A 27,713-nucleotide genomic window follows, 5' to 3' on the forward strand; every position below is an offset into this window, starting at 1 on the left:
AGGAGGACAAATCTCAGGAGCCCTCTGTGGGTGAAAACATGGCTAGGTAGAGTGTGGAGACTCACCTGGCCACACCTGCATTCTGAGCAAGGACAATGGGCTTAAAGACAGTGGCCTCAGAGGTGAAGGCTGCTGGAAGTTCACCGGCTCCTTCATGGCAAGAGGCTGGCCCAGGCCCTGGCCCAGCCATAAGCCCGGTGTCACTGCCGAGAGGCATGAAGCCTGCAGGTAACAAGGAGGGGGACACAGGAAGATGGACTGGTCAAGGCTGGTGCACGTGCCAGTATGAGCTAATGCTGCAGGCTTTGCCAGCTGTCGGGCCCGCGCTGGGTGCCATGTACCCCTGGCCCCCAGGGGCTCCTCTGTGCCAGGCTGGAACCAGGTGAGGAAGGCCCTGACGGGCAAGGAGGAGAAGGCAGGAAGATGAACGCAGTTGGGAGGCTGGAGGGCTCCCTAGGGCAGGCCTCTTCCTGCTGGAGGGCTTCCCTTGGGAGAAAGCTTCTGGACAGGCTGCATGGGGTTGTGATGGGGCCTGCAGGTGGGGGATGGGATCCGGAGCTGGCTTTGGGGTGTTGGCAGGTGTCCACCCAGGGCTGGGCTCTCGGGGTATCATTGTAGGTGAGATAGACCTGGAGCGGGGGACCCACCTGGGCTGGGCTCAGGAGCAGGAACTGGGCACGGCTTCAGCTCAACAACGGAGAAGGTGTTCTGGAGGCCAATGGCCTCTTCCTCTGGGCGGATCTGGAGTGGAAGGTCACAAATGGGTGGCCAGGGGACATGGTGAGGTACAGTGGACCACTGCTCTGTAGCCTTTGGCCTCTGGCAGGCTAATCCAAGGGATTTTCTGTGGAGCAGGGAGCCTGACCCAGAGAGGGCAGCACCCTGGGATTTGGAGCAGGAGCCTCCCTTGGCCCTCCTTCCCACTGCCCACTGCCCCTTAAGCTTGAAAACAGAGCACACACCAGCTCCCAATCCTCCAGAGGAGGGTAGAGCCCTGGGGGAGGGAGTTCCACCTGCCATCACGAGAGACACCTGCTCTGCGTGTGTCCTCCTCTCAAGACACTCGAGAGGACAGGGTGGACACCTGCTCTGCGTGCGTCCTCCGCTCAGGACACTCAAGGGGATGATCGCCTGTGAAGACCCCCGAGGGTCGCTTCAGGACTGAGAGCACACGGCCTCTCAGCCGCAAGCACTGGCCTGGTGAGCAGCTCCCCTGAGCAGGATTCACGCACTGGCCTGGTGAGCAGCTCCCCTGAGCAGGATTCACGCACTGGCCTGGTGAGCTGCTCCCCTGAGCAGGATTCACGCACTGGCCTGGTGAGCAGCTCCCCTGAGCAGGATTCACGCACTGGCCTGGTGAGCAGCTCCCCTGAGCAGGATTCACGCACTGGCCTGGTGAGCTGCTCCCCTGAGCAGGATTCACGCACTGGCCTGGTGAGCTGCTCCCCTGAGCAGGATTCACGCACTGGCCTGGTGAGCTGCTCCCCTGAGCAGGATTCACGCACTGGCCTGGTGAGCAGCTCCCCTGAGCAGGATTCACGCACTGGCCTGGTGAGCTGCTCCCCTGAGCAGGATTCACGCACTGGCCTGGTGAGCAGCTCCCCTGAGCAGGATTCACGCACTGGCCTGGTGAGCAGCTCCCCTGAGCAGGATTCACGCACTGGCCTGGTGAGCTGCTCCCCTGAGCAGGATTCACGCACTGGCCTGGTGAGCAGCTCCCCTGAGCAGGATTCACGCACTGGCCTGGTGAGCTGCTCCCCTGAGCAGGATTCACGCACTGGCCTGGTGAGCTGCTCCCCTGAGCAGGATTCAAGCGGCCTCTCAGGAGGTGGCTCTTCACCAACTCTTAGGTTTTCCACTCATCTGTGCCGTGGCAGGGGCGGCCGCGGCCTGGCAGGCTCCTGAAGCAGGCTCTGGTGGTGGGCAGCAGCATCTCACCTTGCAGGTGGATGCCCGCAGGTGGGCCAGAATCTTCCCGCTGTCCATGCCTCGCTGAAGGAGGTAGTTTCTGCACACCTGGAAGCAGGGAGATGGCTGAGCTGGCTGATTTGAGCTTCTTGGTGTCCACTCTGTGACCCTGGCCCCTCCAGGGAGCATTGGTGATGGGGGCTCTGGGGGCCTCTCTGCAGAGCCCCAGTCCTGAGTAGCTTTATCAGACTCCTCTCAAGGGCTCTGAACTTCCTGTCCACCCCAGCCATGAATGGAAACCTAAGAGAGGGTGCAGCTGCTCCCCAGTCCCTGGCCTGCTCTGTGCTGGAAGCAAGCGGCATGAAGCCAGGAGAGAGAACCACTGCAGAACCAGGCCAGGACCAGTTCCTGCACGTGCATGGCATGACCCACAAGCTGCTGCCTTCACAGGCCAAGGTGGGGGCCCCAGGCAGCCCACCGCACACACCCAGGGCCATCGGATTCCATTACCTTGATGGCTTCAGCTGCAGACGGCCGCTCTGAGGCCTGGCGCCTGGCCATGTCCAGGAGAAGGCTCTTGAGCCTGCGTGGGAGGGCCAGCTTGTGGTCACGGGGGACACTGAACTTGGCTGCTGTCCACAGGACGGCAGCCACGCAGTATACGGAGGCCTGGGTAGGAACAGGAGAGGAGGAGTTCGATGCAGAGGGATCTGTGGAGCCAGGGAGATCCAGCAGACCTGCTCATACATGCGCCCCCAGCCTGGGGACACAACCCCAGCTGGAGGCCCAGAGTCCGGGACACGGCCTTGGGATTTGCCTACTTAAGAAAGAACCTTCTCTGGGTTCAGTTCAGAGTTCAGGGATCCAGCCTGCCGAAGCCCCACCTGGAAGTCCCACCTCTCTCCGCACACACTACCCACCCAGCACCTAGGACCCAGCAGTGGTTTGCTGCCAGGTCAACACCTGGCTCTCAGGGCAGGTGCAGCCTGCAGAGCGGTGGCTCTGGGCATCTGCTGGACAGAGGGGCAGGTTTAAGATGCTCTCCTCTAGTGCCCCGGCTGAAGGCTTGCTCCGGGTGGTCCGCTGGGTTTTGAACAGCTGCACTTGGCCTGCAGCGACCTACGATGTGCTCACACACCTGGCGTGGATGTGGGGTGATATTTCTGATTACTCAGTATGTGTCAAGATATGCCAGAGTGTCACTGGAGCCAGGCGAGGTCTGTGCTGAGTGGAGCGAGGACATGGCTCATTCTCCTGGGCTGTCCAGTGTAGCAGCCACAGATGGGTTTAAGTTGTATTATTTATATTTTCTTTCTGACGTTGCTAAGCCTGTATGACCAACAAAATAGTAATTTTCTAATTCCTACCGTGCAAATGGCCCACACATGCTGACTTTCATTCTTTGTTTTGCTTGAAGTTTTGAGTTGTCCTCCTCCCCTGCCCCCATTTGCTTTCTGGTTGCTTAGAGGTGACCTACAGAGGCTGACCCCCTGTTCTTGAGGACGAGGCCTCCATAGCTGCCATGGGTGTCCCGAGAGCGGGAGGGGCTCATCTGATCAGAAAACTGGCCCTCCGCATACTTAGGAAGCGTTTAGTGTCGAGGTTACTGAAGGTTGAGTTTTATTTAGTATTTTATAGACTCGTGTTCCCTTGCCCAGAGTCCCACACACGTGACCTCTTACTTGCAATAGGTTTTACGTGGTCAGGGTTTTAATTTTGACCAACTCCCATGTACTTTTCCTCTTGAGGAACTTTTACCTCACCCCTGTCCCCAAGAACTTCCTTCATCAGCGGTGTCCTGTAATGCTGCTTCACAAGTACATCGGAGGACTCGTGTGCACTGGAGATGAAACCCAGGGTTTCACACATGCTGGGCAGACGCTCTACCACCGAGCTGCATCCTAGCCCTGACACTTCACTGGCTGGGCAGACGCTCTACCACCGAGCTGCATCCTAGCCCTGACACTTCACTGGCTGGGCAGACGCTCTACCACTGAGCTGCATCCTAGCCCTGACACTTCACTGGCTGGGCAGACGCTCTACCACTGAGCTGCATCCTAGCCCTAACACTTCACTGGCTGGGCAGACGCTCTACCACTGAGCTGCATCCTAGCCCTAACACTTCACTGGCTGGGCAGACGCTCTACCACCGAGCTGCATCCTAGCCCTGACACTTCACTGGCTGGGCAGACGCTCTACCACTGAGCTGCATCCTAGCCCTAACACTTCACTGGCTGGGCAGACGCTCTACCACTGAGCTGCATCCTAGCCCTAACACTTCACTGGCTGGGCAGACGCTCTACCACCGAGCTGCATCCTAGCCCTAACACTTCACTGGCTGTAAATGTCTTAGAACTTTAATGTTGCTCACAGGCTTACTGTTGGCATCTGGAATGTTTTTCTTGCATCCTGTGGCCTTGTTCTACAAGTTGTGACTTCTAGGAGCTTCCTGGGATTTTCTTCAGAGACTTCCTTCTTCCTCCTATTTCTCCTCTGCTGTGGCTAGATTCCCAGCAGGGAACTGAGTGAGGGTGGGATGGAGCTCCTGACCTTGGCGTGGCCTTGGGAGAAAGCATCACCACGCTAGCTGCAGTTTCTCACTGTTTAGGCTTTTTATCAGGTTCAACAATTTCTTCTACTTTTACTTTCTGAAACATGAATAGGTGTCACATTTTTTTCAATGCCTTTTCTGCATCAGTTAAGATGACTGGATTTTTCTTCTTTCAACCAGTTATGTTAGGTTACAGTGAGTTTCAATATTGAATCAGATTCACACTCTTGGAGTAAGTCAGACATTGTCATGGTACATATATATATACATACACATACATACACACACATACACACACATACACCCACACACACATATATATATACATACATACACACACCCACACACATATATACACATACATACACACACCCACACATATATATACACATACATACACACACCCACACATATATATATACATACATACACACACCCACACATATATATACACATACATACATACACCCACATATATATACACATACATACACACATATATATATACACACACATACATACACACACCCACATATATATATATACACATACATACACACACCCACATATATATATACACACACATACATACACACACCCACACATATATATATATACACATACATACACATCCCCACATATATATATACACACACATACATACACACACCCACACATATATATATATACACATACATACACACACCCACATATATATATACACACACATACATACACACACCCACACATATATATATATACACATACATACACACACCCACATATATATATACACACACATACATACACACACCCACACATATATATATATACACATACATACACATCCCCACATATATATATGTACACATACATACACACACCCACATATATATATATACACATACATACACACACCCACATATATATATATATACACATACATACACACCCCCCCATATATATATATATACACACATACATACACACACCCACATATATATATATATACACATACATACACCCACATATATATATATACACATACATACACACACCCACATATATATATATACACATACATACACACACCCACATATATATATATATACACATACATACACACACCCACATATATATATATACACATACATACACACACCCACATATATATACACATACATACACACACCCACACATATATATACACATACATACACACACCCACACATATATATACATACATACACACACCCACACATATATATACACATACATACATACACCCACATATATATACACATACATACACACATATATATATACACACACATACATACACACACCCACACATATATATATACACATACATACACATCCCCACATATATATGTACACATACATACACACACCCACATATATATATATACACATACATACACACACCCACATATATATATACACTTACATACACCCCCCCATATATATATATATATACACACATACATACACACACCCACATATATATATATATACACACATACATACACACACCCACATATATATATATATACACATACATACACACACCCACATATATATATACACATACATACACACACCCACATATATATATATATACACATACATACACACACCCACATATATATATATACACATACATACACCCACATATATATATATACACATACACACACCCACATATATATATATACACACATACATACACACACCCACATATATACATACACATACATACACACACCCACATATATATATATACACATACATACACACACCCACATATATATATATATACACATACATACACACACCCACATATATATACACATACATACACACACCCACATATATATACACATATATACACACACCCACATATATATATACACATACATACACACACCCACATATATATATATATACACATACATACACACACCCACACATATATATATATACACATACACACCCCCATATATATATATATACTTTAATATATTTTAGAATTCTCTCTGCATATATTTTAAGACATTTGCCTTCTCATTCATGAGATTTTTTTTGTAGTCTCTAATTTTGGGATCAGGGCCAATACTAGCTTTATAAAACACACTGGGAAGTGTTTTTCATTTTTAGTTTCCTGAAAAAGACAGTGTAGAATTGGCATTTTTTTTCTTTAAACATGTGGTATAGTTTTCTAGTGAAACCATCTGGCCCCCCCAGAGATAGTATAGAAAAATTATAAATGACGAATTGTTTCCTCAGCAGTAGTGTAGTATGCTTTCTGAAGAACTGTCAGGCGTACTGAGGCTGTAGGTGGTGTCACCTTGAGGCCTGCAGGGTCTGTTCCCTGGCCCCTTGCCGTTCCAGGTATTGATGGTGGTGTCTTCCGCTCCTTCCCATTAGACTCCACTTTGGTTTCTCTAGTACTTTTGCCATCTGTCCTCCTGTCGAAGGCTGAACAGTGGGTCTGGGCTTGCTCCAGACGCTGACCCCCGACTGGAACACACAGAGCCGACGGGTGTCATTTTCACACGACCCCTGCATCCTGTGACCTTCCGCTTCCACATTGCACGATTGTGTTACATACTCTGTGTGTTTGGAACAAAACCAGCCTGCTATAAATTCTGTGTGGACCCATAAGACATAATTCAAAACATTCAAGAGAAGGCTACAGATTTTTGCTTAGCTTGTCTTTCCTTTCTGATAGTTAGAGTCCTTTGTGAGTATCATTTTCTCCCTGCTTTTGCACGTGGGCACAAGTGTGTGTGTATGCATGTATGCATTTGCATGTGCATGTTAGTACTGGGGTTTGAACTCAGGACCTTGGTGCTATCCTTTAGCTTTTTCATTCACGGCTGGCACTCTACCACTGGAGCCACAGCTTCACTTCTGGCTTTCTGGTGGTTGATTGGAGATAGCAGTCTCACAATCTTTCTTGCTTGCTTGCTTGGCTTCCAACCTTGATCCTCAGATCTCAACCTCCTGAGTAGCTGGGATTACAGGTGTGAGCCACCCGCACAGGGCTTTCCATTTGCCATTCTTTAAGGTAGGTTTTCTGGAGACAGTTCCTAGCTTCCTTCCCCAGACACCGTTCTTCTGAGTGTACTTTGCGGGAACAGGGCTCAGGGAAGACAGGTCTCCCATTTGCTTCCTCCCAGTCTGAGATGTCTGAGAACCCTGCTGCCACTCAAGCTGCTTCTCCACTGTACATAAATAAGCTGCTTCTCCATGTATGTAAATTGTGCTTCTCCACTGTACATAGCTGCTTCTCTACTGTACACAACTGTGCTTCTCCACTGTACATAAGCTGCTTTTCCATGGATGTAAGCTGTGTTTCTCCACTGTACGCAACCTGCTTCTCTACTATACACGAGCTGTGCTTCTCCATGCATGCAAGCGGTGCTTCTCTGCTTTGGTCTCTAGTATCCAGCAGCCAACTGGGACGTGATTTGGTGTAGACTTCTTTGGGTGTGTCCTGTTCGGGTTTTGCTAGCTTCTCGAATCTGCACGTGTAGGTGCTCTTTCTGCTGCTTCTGCCCCCCAGGCCTTCTTCAGACCTCCAAGGACACTGTGTCCAAGGACACTGTGTGAGTCCCACAGGCTCCTTAAGTCCATGCAAGGTTGCCGGTCTCCTTCCCTCTCGGGTTCAGTGTGTCATGCCCAGAGTTGAAGTTTTCATATCAGGGAATTTTCCCTCGGCCTCTCTACGGTACCTTTCCTTGTTTGCTTTGTGGAGCTGGGCCGAGTCCGGAGCCCCCAGGCCAAGCCCGCAATCTAACTGCGCTGCACGCCCAGCTCCCTGCCTTGTTAAATGGCTCCCTTTTAAACCTTATTTTTCAGACATTCCAGTTCCCACGTTTTCCTGGTTGCAAGTGCGTCTGCAGGGCGGTTACGCTGGAACCTTCTCCCGTCCTCCCTGTTTCCTTCTCCTTTGAAGGTGTGGGATTTGAACTGGGGACCTCGAGCGGCTGCTGCCAGCTGGAAGCGCTCGACTCGAGCAGCCCGAGCAGCCCGAGCAGCCCGCCCACCGGCTCCGGGCCGCCCCCCTCGGCTGGCACCGCCCGAGCAGCCCGCCCACCGGCTCCGGGCCGCCCCCCTCGGCTGGCACGCGCTCCACCGCCCGCCCACCGGCTCCACGCGCCGGCTCTGCCCCGGAGGGCTTGGACTGCGGTGCAGCCGGGCGCCGTCCCGGGTGGCTCCGGGCTGGCGCGGGCCTTGGCGCCTGCCGCGGTCACGCTCAGGCGGAGGGGCGAGCAAGCCAGGATCGGGGCGCTTTTTATTAGGGGGTCGGTACGGGGCCTGGACTCAGGGCGGTCGGCTCCGTGGTCAGCCAGGTGAGCTCCGCCCCTCCCCGCGGGCTCCTCCCCGCCCCTCCCCGCGGACTCCCCTCCTCCTTCTCCCCTCCTCCCTCTCCCCGCCCCCTCCCTCCCGCCCCTCCCCTCCCCTCTCCCCGCCCGCGGCTCCCTAGAGCCCCGACCTCCGCCCTCGCGGATGCGCGGGGCCTGGCCCCCGGTCCTCGGCCTTCCCTGCACTTGAAGACCCCAGAAAGGGCGGGACGGGTGGCCGGGGAGGGGGCGAACCCGAGGGTCCCGCGGGGGCCGGGAGGGCAGCGCGCGCAGGCGCGGTTACCTTCTCCGTCACCGGGCTTCGCTCGGCCACCTCGGGAGCCAGGAAGAAGGCGTCCTCGGCGCCTGCGAGGGACACGGGGCTTGGTGATCGTGCCGCCCGCGCCGCCCCGCCCCGCCCCGCGCCCGGCCCCCCGCCCCGCCGCCCCGTCCCCGCGCCGCCCCGCGCCCCCCGCCCCGCGCCCCCCGCTCCGTCCCCGCGCGCGCCCCACCGCCCCACGCCTCCTCCCCCCCCCGCCCCGCGCCCGGCCCCCCGCCCCGCCCCGCGCCCCCCCCTCCGTCCCCGCGCGCGCCCCACCGCCCCACGCCTCCCCCCCGCCCCGCGCCCGGCCCCGCGCCCCCCGCCCCGTCCCCGCGCCGCCCCGCCGCCCCGCGCCCCCCGCTCCGTCCCCGCGCGCGCCCCACCGCCCCGCGCTCCCCCCAGCCCCGCGCCTGGCCCCGCCGCCCCCCGTCCCCCGCCCCCCGCACGCACCGTGCGCAGACGGCGGCCCGAAGAGCACGGCCCCGTCGGCGGCCACCAGCACGTTGTCCAGGCACAGGCGGGCTGCAAAACAGGGGGTCACCGGGGGCCGCGCGTCCGCCGCGGGGCGGCGGTGGGCAGACTGGGATGGGAGCCTGGGCTGTGGGCAGGGGCTGGCGGGCTGGCCGGGTGGGACGACGACCGCCCGCTCCCCCCCTTCCCCATCGTCCCCAGCTCTCCTGGACGCCCTCCTCACCGCTACACCAGATCTGCGAGCCCCAGCCAGGCTCCCCGCCACCTCCCAGCTGGGCCTGCCCCGGGGCAGTGTATCCCCAGGGCCCCCACTCCGTGCAGAGCTCACCGGGGGCTTTCCGGGCCAACCCCTCCCCATCAGTGCTGAGGACACGCGGGGCGGGGCTGCTGCCCTCCTCCCCTCAGCCTGTCGCCCCTGGGCTCTGAGCTGGCCCCAGCTTGCTCCAGCACCTGGGTGTTCCCTGTGTCTCTGCAGAGCGCCCAGGCAGGCCAGGCACAGGGCCCAGAGCTCATACTCCCTGAAAGGCCGGCCCAGTTTGGAGAGGAGGTCCTGCAGGGACAGGCTCTGTGGAGGAAGAGGGGTGGTGTGAAAACAAACACCTCTACCTGCCAGAAGGACCCCCACACTCCCCCCAGCATCCTGTACAGGAGCTGGGAAATCCTAGAACCAGCACAGGTGAGCATACGGAGCCCAGAGCCCCTGCCATGGAACCCACAGCAGTGTCTGTTTCCACAGAGAGGGCTGTGGCCTGGAGGCCACTCCTGGGGGGGGGGGTACAGTCAGCTCCCTCAAAAAATAGGGAAGCCTACTTACTGACAGACCACTAGTGAGACTGACAAGAGATCCAAATCAGCAAAATCAGAGATGTCACAGGAGCCATTATAATAAACACCCAAGAGATCACATGATTATAAAGGTCTACTTTCAAAGCGATGCTCACAAAAGAAGGAAAACCTAGCAGAAATGGGCAGCTTTCTAGAAACACACAAGCTGCCTAAAGTGAACCAAGAACATAGGAGCCAGCTAAATGAGCTAATAATAAGCAACTCCAAAGTCTTCCAACACGGAAAAGACCAGGCTTGGATGGATTCACTGCTGAATTCGGTAAGTCTTAAAGATTAACGAATACCAGTACTCCTCAAGCTTTTATTTTTGCCATTCCTGGGCGTAAGCTCAGGGCCTGAGCACTGTCCTTGATTTTTCTCAAGGCTAGAGCTCTACCCCTTGAGCCTCAGCACCACTTCCGGCTTTTTCTAAGTATGTGGTACCAAGGAATCCAACCCGGCTCTTCATGCATGCTAGGCAAGCACTCTACCACTAGGCCACACTCCTGGCCCCTCCTCAAGCTTTTCTGTGAAATAGAAACAGAGCAGAGGGAGCAATTCCAAATTCATTCTATGAAGGCAATATCACACTCATCCCAAACCCAGGTAAGGATCCAACGAGGGAGGGAGGAGGGGGAGAACTACAGACGAATTTCTCTGATGAACATATGAACATAGCTGCAAAGCTTTTCAATAAACTACTAGCCAACTGAATCCAGAAACCAAAAAAAATCATACCAAATAGGTTTCATGACCAAGTAGGCTTCATCCCACAGACGTAAGGCTGATTTAACACACGCAAATCAACAAATGTAATTCACCACATCAATAGATGCAGAAAAAGCCACCAACAAAATACAACATGCATCTATGTTAAAAGTTTTGAGGAATAGAAGGAACATCCTTTAAAACAATAAAGGCTATGTACAACAGAACAACAGCTAACATCATACTAAAATGGGGAAAAAATAAAACCATTTCCCCTAAAATCAGAAACAAGTCAAGGGGGTCCACTCTCTCTGCTCCTTTCAGTATAGTTCTGGAACTCCTAGCCAGAGCAATAAGGCAAGAAAAGGACATAAAAGGGATTCACACAAGGAAAGAAGTCAAACGTTTCCTATTTGTAGGTACGATTGTGTACCTAAAGGACCTCAAAAACTCCATCCTCAAGCCCCTAGAGCTGATCAACCATTTTGGCAAAGTAGCAAGATACAAAATTAGTCCACAAAAATCGGTAGACTTTTTGTACACAAACAACGTTCAAGCAGAAAGGGAAATTGTAAAAACAATTCTATTTGTAATAGCCTCAAAAAAAGTAACGAATCTAACCAAAGACAAATATGATCTTTATAGCAAAAACTATAAAGATCTAAAGAAAGAAATCAAAGGTGACATCAGGAAATGGAAAGAGCTTCCATGTTTATGAATGTGTAGAATCAACAGTGTGAGAATAGCCACACTGCCAAAAATGATAGACAGATTCAATGCAATCCCCATCAAAATCCCAATGACATTCTTTACTGAGATGGAGAAAATAATCCAAAAATTCATACGGAACAGCAAAAGACCTAGAATAGCCAAAGCGATGTGAGTGGTATCACAATTCTAGACTTCAAACTCTACTGCAAAACCAAAATCAATGAAATAGATTAGAAGACCCAGAAATAAAACCACACACAGTTATCTGGTATTTGATAAGGGAGCCAAAGACACCCAGTGGAAAACCATAACCTCTTCAACAATTACTGCTGCGGAAAATGGGCAGCCATATGCAGAAAACTAACAATGGATTCTGGCTTGTCGCCATGTACTAGCACCAATTCAAAGTGGATCTAAGACCTCAACATCAGATCCAAAACTTCGTGACTTCTGCAAGAGAGCGTAGGTGAGACATTAGAGTTTATGGGTACAGGTAGAAATGTCTTGAATGGAATCCCAGGGGCACAACAGATAGGAGATTCAACAAGTGGAACTAGATCAAAATAAAATGTTTCTGTACAGCTGACATAGCTATTAAACTAGAAATATAGTCAACAATCTGGGAAAAGATTTTTACCAGCAGTACATCAGACAAAGGCCTAATATCCAATATGTACAAGGAGCTCAAGAAACTAACCCTTTCCAAACCTAATAAACCAATCACTAAATGGGCCAGGGAGCAAAGGAGAGATTTCTCAGAAGAGGAGGTAAGAATGGCAAAGAAACACAAGGAAATGTTCATCATCCCTGACCATAAAGGAAATGCAAATCAAAACAACTCTGAGATTCCATCTCACCTCAGTTAGATTGGGCACCATTGTGGATTCAGGCAATAATAAATGCTGGCAGGGATGTGGGGAAAAGGAGCACTCCGACATTGCTGGTGGGAATGTAAACTAGTACAACCACTCTGGAAGGCGGTCTGGAGGTTCCTCAAAAAACGAAATATAGGGGCAGGGACTTTGGCCTAGCAATAGAGTGCTTGCCTAGCATGTACAAAGACCAGGGTTCAATTCCTGGGTACCACATACAGAGAAAAGCCAGAAGTGGCGCTGTGGCTCAAGTGGTAGGGTGCTAGTCTTAAGGGAGCCCAAGGACAGTGCTCAGGTCCTGAGTTCAAGCCTCAGGACTGGCAAAAAAACAACCAACAACAACAAAAAACTAAAGACAGATCTTCCCTACAGCGCAGCCAGCCACTCCTGGGCATGCATCCTGAGCATCCTGACCCAGGATACGACAGGCCCACCTGCACATCCATGCTCATTGCTGCACTCCGCACAACAGCCAAGGTAGGGAAACAGCCCAGAGCCCCACACTAGATGAGTGGACCCCAAAATGTAGTACCATAAACACCAGTAGAAAGAATATGTCATTCGCAGGGAAATGGCTGGAACTAGAACAAATCTTGTCAAGTGAGGTACACGTTCTCTCCGATACGTGGAAGTAAGCTATAAAATGACAAATTACACAGGCTTCTAGATATTCACACACAGTGAAACCCAAAGAGGATAATACTCTTAGTAGAGGAGAGGCCATGCATAAGTGCCTCCTCGTATTATATAAAATAATATATGGTGTCCTCCCCTCCCATTTTTTTAGATTTTAGTCTTCTTTACCTTATGTATGATGTATTCAAGTGACAGAACTTGAGGGGAAAAAGGGTGGAAAAGTGAAGCAGTGAAGCTCACTGGAAATGGATGAACGTGAGCTATACGACTTGTGCATGGAATTGGGAGGGACAGGGAGAGAGCGAGGGAACCAATGACGGTGTATGAAAGGACAGGTGCTCATGACCTGACTGGTAATTGTAACCCTCTGTATATCACCTCTATAACAACAACGAAATAAACAATAGGGAGGCTTGATGAAAACTTGGTAATTAAGCAAGAGCAGAACGCTGAGTATCCACGCCAGCATGGACTGAGCACACCAGCTACAGAGAAGTCCCCTGGGCAAGCCCAGCTCTGCTGTCCCAGCCTCAGGAAGGCTGTGCCACCCACCTGCTCAGTCGCTGCTGCCCTTGTTTGCGGGTGGGCTTCTTGCGGAATTCCTTCTTCACCCCCAGAAGCCAGCATGTCGCTGTCTGCATCTCCAGGGTCCCCAGGATTGAGGGGGGATCTGACACGCTCCACAGGCCTCTGGCCAGGGGATGAGACCTCTCCTTGTCCCAAGGCCCCAGACCCTCTGTCTGTGCTGCAGCGAGTTCCTGATGCCCATTCCAGCTGGAGTTTTGATTCCTGCTCAAGCCACAGTCTTCGTTTGGGCTGTGCCTTGAAGCTGGACAGGCCATTTTTTCCCTCCAGAGAGTCTTTCCTAGGGTCTTGGGGAAAGAATTCAGCGAAGGCCAGCTGTTTCTTTGAGCTGGCTAGGGACAGGCAGAGGGTGCTGGCCTCAGGGCCTTCCGACAGCAGCCTGGGGAATGTCTGCACTTTCCGCAGTTGGCCCCGCTTGAGGACAGCTCTGTCTAGCTCACCGAAGGGGCACCTGGCATCTAGGACAAGGCTGGCCAGCCCTCTCTGGCCAAGGCTCTCGCCATTTTTCATGGGGACCGATAGAAGGGTCTTCATGGGTGGAGGTCTGGAGCCCCGGCTGACCTCCCCGTCCTTATCTCCAGAGGCAGAGGGCTGGGGCAGGCTTTCTGGGGTGGACAGGGCCTCTGGGTCAGTGCTGAAGTCTCCAGATGGCCGCTTGGGCCCTGTACTTCTTGGAGCAGGTCTCCCTCTCCAGGCATTCTCACTGGTGTCTGGGAACAAAGCAGGTTGTGGTTACTTCCCACAGAGGGGACTTGCCCAGGGACTCTTGCCCCGGGGTGCCACCCCTACCAACGCTTCTGATGTTAACCCCTCCATCCCCCACAGACTCACCAGCACAGGTCTCACAGGCAGGAGCCCCTGTTCTGTGTTCCCAGACTCCCACTCCGCCCCTCCTGCAGGCCCCAGAGGCTTCCAGGTTAGGCAGTTATGTAGCCCTGCCAATCAGAGTCCCTAGGGCCTGAGGTGTTCACCACCCTCTCAGCTTCAGGACGGGAGGTGAGCCCTCCACTGTCCTATGACCAGGTCCCCAAGTGAGTCCTGAAAGGAAGAGCTGAATCTGGCTGCAGCTGTGGGACACAAAGTCCTGCACTCTCTCATATACAGGAATCACTCCAGACATGGCCCCTGTGGTAATGCCAAGGCCAGTTTTTCTGTGGTCTTCCCACACTGTAGTCTGCACTGCTGAAGTTCACAACTCTGCTGTTGCTGGAGCTATGCTGGCAGGGAGGACCTCCTGGGCCATCAAGAGGCTCTGGGTGTTGTGGGCCTGGACATTCACAACTCAAAGCCCTCAGTGTGGGTGAGAGGGCACCAGAAACCTGTGGAAGCCTCGGGCCCCAGACATGCAGTGGCAGCTGCACATGTGTAGAGAGGGGATCTCTGTGTATGAGCAAGTGGGGGTGCTAGAGTGTCTGGCCACCGTAACGCTCAGGAGATGAAGGCAGCAGGACAATACCAACCTGAGCCACTTCTGAGCTCAGGCCAGGCCCTCACTCCCACTGCCTGGCATCTGCACAGCTGCACATGGGCGTGCCCGCAGTGTGCATGCATGTGGCTGTTTAGATGAATATGTATTTTATTAGGGAATAGATCCTACAGGAAGCGTTTGTGAAGTTGCACTGTGTGTGACAGTGTGAAAGCAAGCAGGGTGTGCCTGCGTATGAGGGTGCATCAGCGTAAGTGTGGGTATACGTGGGCTGTGTTGTGTGAACGGGAGTGTGAGTGGGTGTGTATCTATGGGCATACTTGTGCAGCTTTTGTGAGTGGGCAGGTGCATACCTGTCTCTGGGAATTCTATACCTATTTTATGCCTCTGTGCATACATGCAAAAACATGTATGTATATACGCGAGGTGTGCATGCCGTGAGTGGGGGGTGCACGCGCTTACCTTGAAATGCTCCAAAAGACTCGATGGAGAGCACTCTCCTCCCGACGGCGGAGAGGCTGCGGCACAGGCGGCTGGAGGAGGCGGGCTGTACCTTTTCCTCACACAGGGCTATGAGGCTCTGCAGGTGTGAGTGCACCTCTCAGGTGTGCGGGCTCTCGGGCAGGAGGCGCCCCTCCTGAGACACACCCGCCCGCACCAGGCCCAGTGGCATCCAGGGCTCTCCAGACCTGCCCACATGTTACCACAGGTACCCTTCGGTACAAAAAAAAGGGCCCTGAGATGACAGAAAATGGATCGCTTTGCCTAAGAGAACGGTAAGCAAAACATGTTCATTCCATAAATGTGTAATAAAATCCTTCTTTAAACGGAACCTCATCTGGCCAAGGAACCACTGTGAGGCTGTGTGTGTGGAGGCATGTGGCCGTGGACACGTGGGGGACAGCCAGGGAGGACGGGCGCCTACCTCGAGGTCTGGCCGGTCCCTGGGGTCTTCTGCCTGCATCTGGTCCAGCAGTGCCTCCAGGTCTGGGCTTAGCCTGGGCTCCAGCTCTGGTTCTGCCACGTACTCCAGGGCAGCCTTCAGTGTGGCCCCCAGGGAGTAGATGTGAGCCTGTGGCACGGGGAAGTGCTAGGCTCAGCTCTCCTGCAGCCTCCTTCCCCTGGGCTCAGGCTGCAGGCCCGGGGGCCCTGTGAGTGCGACTGTGCCCTCTCCCCCACCACAGCTTACTCCCTGCTGGGACTGGCAGGCTGGCGGGGCATCCGCTTCAGGGCCAGGCATTCTGTGGGCCCTCCCTGACTTCCCACTTCATGAAACAAAATCCACATGCGTGTGAAGACCCTGTAACCGCAGTGTCTGCTTACGTTAATTTGGGAAGGCTACCTTTTTCACAAGGTGCGTGACATGTGTCTGTACTCATGGGTGCAACCGGTGGTCTTGCTCACTCCTGTGTGCACCTATTGGCCTCTGGCTTGCTTTCTGTGTTTGAAATCCCTCCTGCCACAGTTGCTCCTGGGGCTTCCAGGTTCCTGTTGCTATTATCAACTGATTTAACTTTAACTTGTAAGTGCAACATACTCTCTTCTTTCTGGGCTGCAAGTTGTCTTCAGCTGGTCTTACAGCCTTCCCTTCTCTTAGGTTCCAGGTCCCTTGCACCTAGGCCTAGGGTCCTGCCCAACCCTCACTCTGCTCTGCGCCCAGGTCTGCTGTGCTGAGCTCCCTGAGGTTACCTGCTCTCCTGGCTGTGCTGGGACCCTGGCTCCCCACCCCTCACAGGATTACATGGGGCCTCCGGCCCTGGATGCCCCTCACATGTAGTGAGGACGTGGCCAAGCCAGGAGGGCGGTTGGCACTACCATTGTCAGCATGACAGAGCCAGCCATGAATACAGGGTCTGTGAAGAGCTGCAGGGCACACGCAGGCCAGAGGCAGAAGCTGCAGCCCACAGGTGTGCAGAGGATGTCAGCACCCTCCGCTCTCAAGACGCCTGCCAGCCCCTCTGGTGGACCCAAAAGCTCCCTAGTCTTCATGCAGTGACCCAACTCTTCCTCTCTCTCCCCCCCTCTCTCCCTCCCTCCCTCTCCCCCACCCTCTTCCTCCTTCTCTTTCTCTCTCTCTGCAAGGAAGAAGCACAGCACAGTGACCCAGCTCTTGGTCTAAATCTGCCAAGTGGGAGCCCAAAGCCCACTACCTGAAGAGTTCCCCATCCTCCAGCACCTTCCTTCATGGTTATTAGAGTAAACAGACAAAATCACAAACAGAACATATGCAATTTTTGTGGACGTATAGCTCAAGAAAAAGGAAGAAAACTAGCTGGGTGGTGGTGGCTCACACCTGTAATCCTAGCTACTCAGGAGGCTGAGATCTGAGGATCATGGTTCAAAGCCAGCCCAGGCCCTAAAATCTGTGAGACTCTTATCTCCAATGAATCACCAGAAAACCAGAAGTGTTGCTGTGGTCAAGGGGTAGGGTGGTAGCCTTGAGCTGAAGAGCTCAGGGACAACACCCAGACCCAGAGTTCAAGCCCCGCAACTGACAAAAAACATAACAAAACAACAACAACAACAACAACAACAACAACAACAACAAACAAGAAAACTCCAATCCATTCACATGGCTATATAACTCATGGGCTAAATAAGAAATCTCAGCAGAAATAAAACAAATGTAAACAATACATGGTGACCCTCACAGCAAAAGCCATGTGCTGAGGGAAATTCGTAGTGCTTACATATTTACCCTGACATTAAAAAGGAAGAGAGGCTAAAGTGGATGAACGGAGTCTCTTTCCATCTCTAGTGGAAAGGAACAGATACTAAGCCAGTTTTGAGTTCAAAGCAAGTAAAAGAGCCAGGAGCCAGTGGCTCACCCCTGTGATCATAGCTTTTCAGGAGGCTGAGATCTAAAGAGCACAGGTCAAAGCCAGTCAGGACAGGAAAGTCTTAACAACTCGTATTTCAAATTCACCACCAAAAAAAAAAAAGAAGAAGAAGAAGAAAAGACAGGAGAAGAAAAGAAAAGCCAGAAGTAGAGGTGTGGCTCAAGTGGTAGAGTGCTGGCTAGCCTTGAGCACAGAGAGGCTCGGGGATAGAGCCCAGGCCCTGAGATTAAGCACTAGATTGGGAAGCAGCAGCAGCAGCAGAAGAAGAACAAATTAAAAGATGATAAAAAATCAGAAGCAATAGACAAGATAACAGACACGCCAAGAGAGACTACATGGTGCATTCGGGATTGCTGGCAAAGCTAACGGAACAACCCTAGCAGAAGGAAACTGGAGGGGAAAAACCTAAGGAGACAGAGACAAGGATGGTTCAGAGCCGAGCCAAGACCAGCGCCATCTTGAGCAGAGAGATGAAAGCATGTGGCTAAGAAGGAGCAGCCAGCTCTCCTGAACAGGACAGCCACAGAGCACACCTCCACTGGAGACCCAGAACTGCTCCGGAGGAGAAATCAGGCTTCACCATGCAAGAGCGGTGGGGCTGTAGTTAAAGAGGAGAGGTCAGGTACTTCACTTATTAAAACTAGCAGGAAGACACAGGGAAGTTAAGAAACAAATCCCTCCAAACTCCAACAAACCAATTGCAAGGGAACTAAAGAGAGACTTATCAGAGGAAGAGGTAAAAATGGCAAAGAAACACATGAGAAAATGCTCATCATCCACGGTCATAAAGCAATGCAAATAAAAACAATCCTAAGATACCAACTTACCCCAGCCAGAATGGCCAATATTCTGAATTCAAACAACAACGAATGCTGGTGGGGATGTGGATAAAGAGGAACCCTACTGCACTGCTGGCGGGAATGTAAACTAGTACAACCACTCCGGAAGGCAGTTTGGAGGTTCCTCAAAAAACTAAACATAAACCTTCCCTACAACCCAGCCATACCATTACTAGGCATCTACCCTGAGCAACATCACCCAGGATATGATAAGGACACCTGCTCAGCCATGTTCATCTCTGCACTCTTCACAATAGCCAAGCCGTAGAAACAACCCCGATGCCCACTACAGAAGAATGGATAAAAAAATGGGATACACACACACACACACACACACACACACACACACACACACACACAGTGGAATTCTACATAGCCAAGAGACAAAATAAAATAATGGCATTCATGGGAAGTGGATGAATCTAGAGTGAATCATGTTGAGTGAGATAAGCCAAGACCAAAGGAACAAAAGATGCATGGTCCCCCGGATATGTGGATGCTAGATCCAAACAGTACAAGAGCGATGACTCAATACTCAGCTACTCCAGGTCATTGACATTAATTTGGAGCTATAAATATTATCTATATAAATATTATAGACTTAGAGATCTATGATAGGATATATCCTCTATAGACACGTTGACCTATTATATAGATCAATATGTATCTATGACATACAAAGATTCAGCGTAATTTTAATTATGTCCTTAAAATTATGTACCAGTGATTGCATACAGATTATTTTCTTGAATATTTGACTATTGAACATGACATTTTTTTTTGCCAGTCCTGGACTTGAGCTCAGGGCCTGAGCCCTGTCCTTGGACTTTCTCAAGGCTAGAGCTCTACCACTTGAGCCTCAGCACCACTTCCAGCATTTTTCAATGTATGTGATACTAAGGAATTGAAGCCAGGTCTTCAGGCATGTAGGCAAGAACTCTTATCAGTAGGCCAAATTCCCCGCCCAAGGAACATGACATTTTAAATATGATGTAAAAACTCAGTTTCAACAAAAAGTTTTAGTAATAATTAATAATAGTAAAAACGAGTAGGAAGGTTCTGCAGGAAGGTTGGACATGGAGTTATTAAGGCAGATTTCCCAAGTGTGAGTACAGACCACAAGCAGCTCATCACAGCACTGAGAGAATGTTCACCTTTCCCACTTCACTCTCCAAGTTGACAGTGACGTTTCAGGGCCCCAAGATGTGATGAAATTATAATCACGGCAGAGGTGAAGCTCTCCAGGAGCTGCCCCTCAGAACAGAGGCGGCTGCCAGAGGAAGGCGGGCACAGTCAGAGACGGCCACCCTGTGCTGGTGGAGGTGACTCAAGGCACAGGGGAGGGAAGGGCTTGGTGAGTTGCCTACCTGCCAGCACCTACCTCAAAGGTGTTTCCAGTCAGGTCGAACTCTGGGGGAACAAAGGCGCCCTCAGGGTCATCTTGGGGAAGAAAAGAGGTGTCTGGTCTCAACCACAAAGCATCCCTGAAGCAAGAAACCTGCCGGGCAGAACTAAGAGTTCTGCATTATGGAGCCTCCTTGAAGGACCAGGAGTGACCTGGGCCCCAGGGCTTCTGCCTCCCCTCTCAGGCCTGGCCCCTGGGGATGGTTTTAGGCCTCAGCAACAATAGCCGTTAAAGGGAGAAACTGGAAGGAGGGGAAAGGGTTTCTGAAGAAGGAACAGGAAGCCACAGTTTGGGCACCCAGGCACTCCCTGGAAAGGGCCATGCCAGGGAGTGGCTGACCCACTTGGCCAGGGAGCTCTCACTTACAGGCCCCTTGTGTCTATTCCCTACAGGCTGGGGGGGGACCTCTACAGGGGAGCATCCAGGGCAGACCCATGGGGGACTGTGAGGCCTCAGGCCATCTGAGCTCAGGGGGTACCTCAGACTAAGAGCCACATCAGGCTTCAGAGGAAATCCAGGCCTGACCCGTGTCCTGTGCCCGTAGCTGCCTGGTACAGGACTGCACTGCCCCCACTGCACTGCCCTCCGGTCAGGCGCTGACCCCACTGCACTGTCCTCCGGTCAGACACTGCCCCCACTGCACTGTCCTCCGGTCAGACACTGGCCCCACTGCACTGTCCTCCGGTCAGACACTGCCCCTACTGCACTGCCCTCCGGTCAGGCGCTGACCCCACTGCACTGGCCTCTGGTCAGGCATTGCTCCCACTGCACTGCCGTTCAGTCAGGCACTGCCCCCACTGCACTGCCCCCACTGCATTGGCCTCCGGTCAGGCACTGCCCCCACTGCACTGGCCTCTGGTCAGGCATTGCTCCCACTGCACTGCCCTTCAGTCAGGCACTGCCCCCATTCTGCACTGGCCTCTGGTCAGGCGCTGTCCCCTGCAATGCCCTTCAGTCAGGCGCTGACCCCACTGCACTGTCCTCCTTGCACTGTCCCCTCTGCACTGCCCTCCGGTCCTCACCGCTGAGCTGCTCCATGAAGCACACATTTCCGCTGGTGTTGAAGGCTAGGGTGTCTGGAGTGATGCACAAGGTCTGGAAGATGGCGGCGTGGGCCACGCTCTGCATGGATAGGCTGCATTCCAGGCACACGGCCCAGGCCTCCTGCTCGCTGAGGCCGCTGTCCCGCAGGGAGAGGATGTCAGCCAGGGACACGTTCTCCTGCCAACACATGCCTGGGTGAGAGCCCACAGAGGGGCAGCCCCTGTGCTGGGCCGAGGCCCCCACTCTTGGCCCGATGGCCCCCCACTCCCCATGCCAGCCCGATGCCCCCACAAGGCTAAGGATGGTGGAAATGGATGACTCAAGGCAGTATGCCATTTTATGGGCCAGGTAAAGGTTTTAGGTCAGGTCTTTTTGAGACCAAGATTCCTGTGGCTGTTCCCAGAGTGTCAGAGCCATGGCGCATGTGGGAAATTCACCAGTCTGCTGACTGGAGTCCATGGAACTCTCACAGCTTGAGTGGTGTCTTCCTCCTTCCAGTCTCCTGGGAGGCTGGATGGAGATGTGGCAATCGCGCCCCACTCACCACCTGCTATCGGACCCAGACTGGGAAGGCTCAGGGCTCAGTCCCCAGTGGAGGCTGTGAACATACCAGCTGGGTGTGAGGAAGCCTGTATCAGATGGGTGGAGGTGACATGCTCCTGACAGAATCACACTCACAAGGCACAGGGAGGATGCATGGAGGATGCACCGCCTGGGCTCACCAGGGTCTGCTAAGAGCTTAGCCGCGACCTCGACGGTGAAAATGAACACACACACACACACACACACACACGTGCAGTGTCACCTCACCCATGTAGACAAGTCACTCAGCACGGTATTCCTACATGTGCATCTAGCTACCACGGGCCCATCCAGACATGTGCACAATCTTCATAGAAACATTTCTTTTCCAAGTGAGCACACTCAACATATATCAACATAAGCACGTTCACTCCTGCGTGCTTACAGTCTAAACACCAATGCACAGGCATTATAGGTTGACTGTGAGATGCCCCCTCAGGCTCTTTTCACCCATAGCTCCCTAGCTGGTGGCACTATTTAGAGAGCCTGTTAACTTGTAGGAGGGGCAAGGCATGGGGGCGTGGCCTAACGAGGAGGCGAGCTGACGGGGCGTGGCCTACCTGGAGGAGGCGGGCAGAGGGGGCGTGACCTACCTGGAGGCGGCGGGCTGATGGGGCGTGGCCTACCTAGAGGAGGCGGGCCGACAGGGCGTGGCCTATCAGGAGGAGGCAGGCTGATGGGGCGTGGCCTATCTGGGGGAGGCGGGCTGATGGGGCGTGGCCTATCTGGAGGAGGCTGGCCGATGGGCGTGGCCTATCGGGGCGTTGGGCCTATCGGGGCGTTGGCTTTCCTGCCTTGAGCAGCTCTGCGCATCACACCCTGGCGCCATTAAGTTCTGCACTACTAAAGGCCCCTTAAGAATGGAGTTAGCAATCGGGACTGAAACCTCTACAACTGTGGACCAAAATCTTCCGTCCCAGGGAGGGGGTTGCACTTCCATGCTCACCATTTGAGACATGCCTTTTGCTTCCAGTTTGTTTCTCAGATGGGGTCGCACATTCCCTGTGTCTGGGCGGCTTTGCACCATGACCCTCCTACCTCTGCCTCCAGAGTCTCTGATGGGACAGACATGCACCACCAGTCCCTGCCTCCCTTCTTCCTTTACAAACGATTCCTCGCAGCAGTGCGAGGTCTAACAACACGCACACACTCCGAAGTGTTTTCACACACACGCACGCACACATTCACAGTCAAGCGCTGAGAGCAAATGTGGTCATGCGTAAGTAGACACACTGCAAACACACTAACTCATGCACACTTGAGTAAACCAGACTCATGCCCATACACCCTCCCTAACAACCCTGTCCCTCCCACTCCCTCCCTAACAACCCCGTCCCACACATCCACACAATAACAACCCCGTCCCACACATCCACACAATAACAACCCCGTCCCACACATCCACACAATAACAACCCCGTCCCACACATCCACACCCTAACAACCCTGTCCCACACATTCACACCCTAACAACCCCACTCCACACATCCAAACAATAACAACCCCGTCCCACACATCCACACAATAACAACCCTGTCCCACACATCCACACCCTAACAACCCCACCCCACACATCCACACAATAACAACCCCGTCCCACACATCCACACCCTAACAACCCCGTCCCACACATCCACATCTTGACAATCCTATCCTACACATTTACACCCTCACTAACAACCCTGTCTCTCCCACTCACTCCCTAACAACCCCGTCCCACACATCCACACCCTAACAACCCTGTCCCACACATCCACACCCTAACAACCCTGTCCCACACATCCACACAATAACAACCCCACCCCACACATCCACACAATAACAACCCCACCCCACACATCCACACCCTAACAACCCTGTCCCACACATCCACACAATAACAACCCCACCCCACACATCCACACAATAACAACCCCACCCCACACATCCACACAATAACAACCCCACTCCACACATCCACACAATAACAACCCCGTCCCACACATCCACACAATAACAACCCCATCCCACACATCCACACCCTAACAACCCTGTCCCACACATCCACACAATAACAACCCCGTCCCACACATCCACACCCTGACAACCCCGTCCCACACATCCACATCTTGACAATCCTATCCTACTCATTTACACCCTCCCTAACAACCCTGTCTCTCCCACTCACTCCCTAACAACCCTGTCCCACACATTCACACAATAACAACCCCACCCCACACATCCACACCCTAACAACCCCGTCCCACACATCCACACCCTAACAACCCCGTCCCACACATCCACACCCTAACAACCCCGTCCCACACATCCACACAATAACAACCCCACTCCATACATCCACACAATAACAACCCCACCCCACACATCCACACCCTAACAACCCCGTCCCACACATCCACACCCTAACAACCCCGTCTCACACATCCACACCCTAACAACCCCACCCCACACATCCACACAATAACAACCCCACCACACACATTCACACAATAACAACCCCACCCCACACATCCACACCCTGACAACCCCGTCCCACACATCCACATCTTGACAATCCTATCCTACTCATTTACACCCTCACTAACAACCCTGTCTCTCCCACTCACTCCCTAACAACCCTGTCCCACACATCCACACCCTAACAACCCTGTCCCACACATCTACACCCTAACAACCCTGTCCCACACATCCACACAATAACAACCCCGTCCCACACATCCACACCCTGACAACCCCGTCCCACACATCCACATCTTGACAATCCTATCCTACTCATTTACACCCTCCCTAACAACCCTGTCTCTCCCACTCACTCCCTAACAACCCTGTCCCACACATTCACACAATAACAACCCCACCCCACACATCCACACCCTAACAACCCCGTCCCACACATCCACACCCTAACAACCCCGTCCCACACATCCACACCCTAACAACCCCGTCCCACACATCCACACAATAACAACCCCACTCCATACATCCACACAATAACAACCCCACCCCACACATCCACACCCTAACAACCCCGTCCCACACATCCACACCCTAACAACCCCGTCTCACACATCCACACCCTAACAACCCCACCCCACACATCCACACAATAACAACCCCACCACACACATTCACACAATAACAACCCCACCCCACACATCCACACCCTGACAACCCCGTCCCACACATCCACACCCTAACAACCCCGTCCCACACATCCACACCCTAACAACCCCGTCCCACACATCCACACCCTAACAACCCTGTCCCACACATCCACACAATAACAACCCCACTCCATACATCCACACAATAACAACCCCACCCCACACATCCACACCCTAACAACCCCGTCCCACACATCCACACCCTAACAACCCCGTCTCACACATCCACACCCTAACAACCCCACCCCACACATCCACACAATAACAACCCCACCACACACATTCACACAATAACAACCCCACCCCACACATCCACACCCTGACAACCCCGTCCCACACATCCACATCTTGACAATCCTATCCTACTCATTTACACCCTCACTAACAACCCTGTCTCTCCCACTCACTCCCTAACAACCCCGTCCCACACATCCACACCCTAACAACCCTGTCCCACACATCCACACCCTAACAACCCCGTCTCACACATCCACACCCTAACAACCCCACCCCACACATCCACACAATAACAACCCCACCACACACATTCACACAATAACAACCCCACCCCACACATCCACACCCTGACAACCCCGTCCCACACATCCACATCTTGACAATCCTATCCTACTCATTTACACCCTCACTAACAACCCTGTCTCTCCCACTCACTCCCTAACAACCCTGTCCCACACATCCACACCCTAACAACCCTGTCCCACACATCTACACCCTAACAACCCTGTCCCACACATCCACACAATAACAACCCCGTCCCACACATCCACACAATAACAACCCCGTCCCACACATCCACACAATAACAACCCCACCCCACACATTCACACAATAACAATCCCGTCCCACACATCCACACAATAACAACCCCGTCCCACACATCCACACAATAACAACCCCGTCCCACACATCCACACAATAACAACCCCGTCCCACACATCCACACAATAACAACCCCGTCCCACACATCCACACCCTAACAACCCTGTCCCACACATCCACACAATAACAACCCCACCCCACACATCCACACAGTAACAACCCCACCCCACACATCCACACAATAACAACCCCACCACACACATTCACACAATAACAACCCCGTCCCACACATCCACACCCTAACAACCCCACCCCACACATCCACACAATAACAACCCCGTCCCACACATCCACATCTTGACAATCCTATCCTACTCATTTAGACCCTCACTAACAACCCTGTCTCTCCCACTCACTCCCTAACAACCCCGTCCCACACATCCACACCCTAACAACCCTGTCCCACACATCTACACCCTAACAACCCTGTCCCACACATCCACACCCTAACAACCCCACTCCACACATCCACACAATAACAACCCCACCCCACACATTCACACAATAACAACCCCGTCCCACACATCCACTCAATAACAACCCCACTCCACACATCCACACAATAACAACCCTTTCCCACACATTCACACAATAACAACCCCGTCCCACACATCCACACAATAACAACCCCGTCCCACACATCCACACCTTAACAACCCCGTCCCACACATCCACACAATAACAACCCCGTCCCACACATCCACACCCTAACAACCCTGTCCCACACATCCACACAATAACAACCCCACCCCACACATCCACACAATAACAACCCCACCCCACACATCCACACAATAACAACCCCGTCCCACACATCCACACAATAACAACCCCACCCCACACATCCACACAATAACAACCCCGTCCCACACATCCACACAATAACAACCCCGTCCCACACATCCACTCAATAACAACCCCACTCCACACATCCACACAATAACAACCCCACCCCACACATTCACACAATAACAACCCCGTCCCACACATCCACACAATAACAACCCCGTCCCACACATCCACACAATAACAACCCCACCCCACACATCCACACAATAACAACCCCGTCCCACACATCCACACAATAACAACCCCACCCCACACATCCACACAATAACAACCCTGTCCCACACATCCACACAATAACAACCCCACCCCACACATCCACACAATAACAACCCCGTCCCACACATCCACATCTTGACAATCCTATCCTACTCATTTACACCCTCACTAACAACCCTGTCTCTCCCACTCACTCCCTAACAACCCCGTCCCACACATCCACACCCTAACAACCCCGTCCCACACATCCACACCCTAACAACCCCGTCCCACACATCCACATCTTGACAATCCTATCCTACTCATTTACACCCTCACTAACAACCCTGTCTCTCCCACTCACTCCCTAACAACCCTGTCCCACACATTCACACAATAACAACCCCGTCCCACACATTCACACAATAACAACCCTGTCCCACACAGTCACACCCTAACAACCCTGTCCCACACATCCACACCGTGACAATCCTGTCTGACTTATTTACA

The 27,713-nt window shown here is 52.5% G+C and overlaps 1 protein-coding gene across 3 annotated transcripts in view; it reads right to left on the reverse strand.

Moving 5' to 3' along the window:
* The window catches only part of Kndc1 (kinase non-catalytic C-lobe domain containing 1), a 52,329-nt gene that overhangs the window by 18,968 nt on the left and 5,648 nt on the right, over positions 1–27,713 (reverse strand). For all 3 annotated transcript variants that reach the window (XM_090345572.1, XM_090345571.1, XM_090345570.1), the window contains exons 2-13: positions 21,492–21,690; positions 20,446–20,504; positions 16,311–16,457; positions 15,848–15,965; positions 13,927–14,669; positions 10,073–10,187; positions 9,602–9,673; positions 9,134–9,195; positions 2,419–2,577; positions 1,939–2,016; positions 648–741; positions 66–222 (exon numbers count right to left, since the gene is read on the reverse strand). In XM_090345572.1, coding sequence (XP_090201698.1) covers positions 66–222; positions 648–741; positions 1,939–2,016; positions 2,419–2,577; positions 9,134–9,195; positions 9,602–9,673; positions 10,073–10,187; positions 13,927–14,669; positions 15,848–15,965; positions 16,311–16,457; positions 20,446–20,504; positions 21,492–21,690 — 2,003 coding nt within the window. The remainder of the gene's footprint in view (positions 1–65; positions 223–647; positions 742–1,938; positions 2,017–2,418; positions 2,578–9,133; positions 9,196–9,601; positions 9,674–10,072; positions 10,188–13,926; positions 14,670–15,847; positions 15,966–16,310; positions 16,458–20,445; positions 20,505–21,491; positions 21,691–27,713) is intronic.

Source organism: Megascapheus bottae, chromosome 15 (genome assembly GCF_031878675.1).
Source record: "Megascapheus bottae isolate mThoBot1 chromosome 15, mThoBot2.hap1, whole genome shotgun sequence".
Taxonomy (NCBI): Eukaryota; Metazoa; Chordata; class Mammalia; order Rodentia; family Geomyidae; genus Megascapheus; species Megascapheus bottae.